Genomic DNA, 4,150 nt, shown 5'->3' on the forward strand with positions numbered 1-4,150 from the left:
TCATATATAGTTTGAATGATGAGTAAAATTTTTCTTTAAAAAAATTCATTTTATCAATGCATCATTAATTAATAATACTTTAGATTAACATTATTAAAAGAAAAATAAACAATATTTATTCTCAATTATTATTACCTAACTATTATTATTATTATCTATTGATATAGCATTACTCCTCTCATAATTCATACGTTTTGCACTGAATCGTGATGCTAAGTATCTTTCATTGTTTGAAAAGTTGAATTACCTAGAAAACAACCAAATTGAGTTATAATGAGCTACCCGTTACAAAGATGAAATAAAGGTGCGGCTACTATGCCGCCGACCACTTGGATCGTCCAGTGTAAAATATTTTTTTTTTATATTTTTTTAATATATTTAAATATTTTAAAAAAATAAAAAGAAAATATATCAATATACTTAAAATTATTTTTTTAATTACTAAGTAAAAAAAAAAAATTAACTAGCAGTCCAATAGAGTAGATAAAGTGAGAAAACAAAATAACTTTTTCCTTGAAACATATACAAAGAATGTCCGGTAATAAACTCTCTCTCTCTCTCTTCTTTTTACTGGACATCACATCATCACCTTTATAGTTTATAAGAAAAGCAAAAATGGTATATACTCCCACACCACCACTGACTTGTGCCACTAAATTGTAATGGTTTCTGGAGTCAAAAGATATTTCATGGATCAAAATACTCCAGTTTTCAAAAAAGCAACCTAATTCCCAAATGAAATGCAACACGTGATCTTAAATTGCCACGTCATTTCTAACAAAATATAGTCAATAAGACAAGGCATAATAATAATAATAATTAACCAAAACTCAGTAATAATAAAAACCAAAAACAAATTCTGAATCTACATTTATAGGAAATATTCTATTTATCATCCTCTCAACATTTTTGAATGTGGCAATAAATGATTGGCCGGCGATAATAGCAAATATTAATCGCACAACTAATAATAATATTAAGTCATCAATGACAATATTCCAATTAAAAAGTCAAAAGTACCATGACAAAAAGCTTCTCGTAAACTGGTTCGCCTAAGCTTTTAAGTTCAATGTCTATGGGGAGGAAACAAATTCCAACAAAACAGAAATTCTGATATGAAGTTCGGGTAACAAAATTTTAGGCAGCTCCAGCCCCCTTGCCCTTCTTTCTCTGGATCTTCTTCATGTAGAATTCAAGCTCTTTGCCTTCCAAGATGTATCTGTGGCAAGTCCATTTCGGTCAACAGTATGCACTTGCAAGTCTTACAAAAGAAGGTAAACAATGCATCTATGTCCGAGAATTATGAGGCAAATGAAAAGCTCTCATCAGATATCACACAACAGAATTCACATACATCTTTGGAAATTATGAAACTAATTACTTGTTTTAAACTGCATTTAGGGGGGGGGGGGGGGGGGGGGGGGGGGGGGGGGGGGGAGGTCAGACAAAACAAGGACTTCTGTAATATCTGAGACAACATACTTTATGGGAGAGGTGTGTCAATAAACACTTGTAACTGTACAGACCATTAGAAATTAGCAGACACCCCCGTTAACAATGATAATTTTTTTTATAAGTGCCCCATATAACAGATTGTCGAAACCTCTGAGGACATCCCTTTTCAATGCATCTGGTAACTGAAAATGAAAAAAAAAAAAAAAAAAGCATAGGAAAGTCACATACCCATCGGCACGGCCGCACTGACCGGGTCTTGCTGCGATACAAGCTAATAAACGACCACTACCAAATTGCTCTTCAATGTGTAGGTCAAGCTTGCGATTCTGTTGACGCTTCTCCAGCTTCCTCTGGACATGGTTGCTTTTCTTCAGCTCCTCAGCAGCAGCAGCAGCATCACCCTCCTACAAAAGCAATGGAGTGGAAAAATGTAAAACGAAAAACACTAATAACTTAAGTCCACCCCCCCCCCCCCCCCCCCCCAAAAAAAAAAAAAAAAAAAAAAAAAAGAACCTGATTGACAAATATAAAGCATGAATATAATTTTCACAATCTTTGACGACCCATCCCACTCAAAGAATAACTAAAACAAAACCAATTCAGATCAAGCTAACTAAAAACTTTTATACGACACCAATTGCTCAGACCAAAAGAACTAACAATGATGATGATGGTGATGATAAAAAAGACACAAGATTTCCATAACCAACGATGTAAAATATAATTTAATGATAACCTCTTCAAACCGCTTCAACAATAGTAACTAAAACTAACTATATCTATATGTATAAATATATATCCCTATCTATCTAATTAGGTTATTCTCATGTATACTCCCTCTATACTTGGGCTTTGCCTACTTCTATGAATAAAACTTCTTGATTACCTATAAAAAAATATATCCCTATCCATATATAACAGTATCTAAAACTAATGGTGCAAACAGACCACTTGAGAGCATGAAGGGCGAAAAGGACCCCGCCCAGCGGGGGGGGGGGGGGGGGGGGGGGGGGGGGGAATGAGAGAGAGAATAGATTCAACAAATAATATGAATAGAAGTACACATAAAGAATGAACATATCCCTACCTCCCCTTCTTTCTTGGTGGAAGCTGAAGTCTTCTTCTTGCGACCAATGTCCACCCCATAGTGCTGGAGATACCACTGCTTGAACGGTGCTGCATCAACCTGAACAATAGCACTCTTCACCAAAGTCTGAGTACGAACCAGCTCGTTGTTGGATGCATTATATACCACATCAAGAAGACGAGTCTTCCGGGTCACAGCTTCACTCCCCCATGAGTAGTTTCCAGTATCAAGCCTCAGAGCACGCCATTTAACATTTCCACCTCGAACCCTAATCCTCCTAACTGTCTTGTTGCTTGACAGCTTTGTGTTTGCAGGTTGCCTTCCGAGCTCATACCTTCAGAAAACAAGATAAGCCCATTGGACAGGAGCCCACGATAACCTTAAATTTATTCAAGTACCGTATTTCAAATTCTGGTGTTATTTACTTTTAAAGATGAACCCAAAATAGAGAAAAAAAAAAAAAAAACAGGTGGACTGGTTACCACAGAAAACTTGCGTGTTTACATTTAAAAATAAAAAAAACATGCAAAGAAACCATTATTTAAAACAAGAAAACAACAGTGTCAGGGTTTAGACATTGTGGTAAGTTGGTATCCTTCAAAAGTATGAAATACTTCAGATCGAAAATTAGACAAAAACCATTAATCAGTGAGAGTAATCGGAGTTTCAACAAAATTCTAGCATACAGGGAAGATGGGGCTACCTTTCCTTCAAATAAAACAAACCCATCAATCAGGGGGAAAAGGAAATCTAAAGACCATATAAAAAGGGCATAGAAACTAATGAACCATATAAAAAATTTTCCAAGCTTAAGGAAATACTATTCGCTAAAGCTATCATTTACTGCCTAATGAACACGGGGAATTAAGGAAATCTAAAGACCAAGATTATCCCACTACAACAATTAAGTCAATCTCTTGCGTATACGAAAACATCAGAAAACAAAGGACATTACAACCACAATTCATTTTTTCCTCTCCAAATTTCTCAGCTAACAAAAGTGCCGTAACTAAACAAGAAAATAAAAAAAAAAAAAAAAACGGAACTAAATAGGTCTTTCAGAGTTACTTGCGCTTCTTCCTCCAAGCCTTCTTCTTTCCTCCAGTGGCACGCCTCTTGTGCATTGAATCCCGAGAGATACCTACAAATCCACAGAATCACTCCAAATTAGCACCACGAAATCGAGGACAAAAATCAAACATTGAAAAAAAGTAGGAAAAATTAGGGCAAATTGAGAAAGACCCATTTTGGCAGTGTGGGAGTTCTAGGGCTGCTGTCTCCCACAAATCTCTCAACTTCTGCGGAGCAGCTAACGTCTGTAAAGGAAAAGAAATATATGAAGGGAGGCGACCTAGGTTTTAACTAGCCATGAAAAACCGAACCGGCCGGTTGGTCTTGGCTATTCATGTGTGTAAAACCGACCGAAACCTACCATTCAGCAGTTTGGGCCGTCATTTGGGCTTGTATTTTTTGTTTTTTGTTTTTTGTTTTTAATGACTAGATTATTTTAAAACCCAATTAAAATTCTAATTCCTCTAATTATTTTGAGAAATTCTATTTACAGTCTTTAAATAAAGATTGCATGTACAAATTCTTCATCAAATGAAA

The 4,150-nt window shown here is 35.6% G+C and overlaps 1 protein-coding gene across 1 annotated transcript; it reads right to left on the bottom strand.

Moving 5' to 3' along the window:
* Positions 1-952: 952 nt before the first annotated feature.
* LOC121237333 (40S ribosomal protein S8-like) lies at positions 953-3,938 on the bottom strand. The gene is made up of 5 exons (XM_041134031.1): positions 3,785-3,938; positions 3,611-3,683; positions 2,543-2,876; positions 1,684-1,859; positions 953-1,219 (listed from the first exon to the last, which is right to left on the bottom strand). Exons 1-5 carry the CDS (start codon positions 3,786-3,788, stop codon positions 1,138-1,140), a joined length of 669 nt encoding a protein of 222 aa, XP_040989965.1. The 5' UTR covers positions 3,789-3,938; the 3' UTR covers positions 953-1,137.
* Positions 3,939-4,150: the final 212 nt, after the last annotated feature.

The sequence above is a fragment of the Juglans microcarpa x Juglans regia genome, chromosome 6S, assembly GCF_004785595.1.
Source record: "Juglans microcarpa x Juglans regia isolate MS1-56 chromosome 6S, Jm3101_v1.0, whole genome shotgun sequence".
Classification (NCBI taxonomy): domain Eukaryota; kingdom Viridiplantae; phylum Streptophyta; class Magnoliopsida; order Fagales; family Juglandaceae; genus Juglans; species Juglans microcarpa x Juglans regia.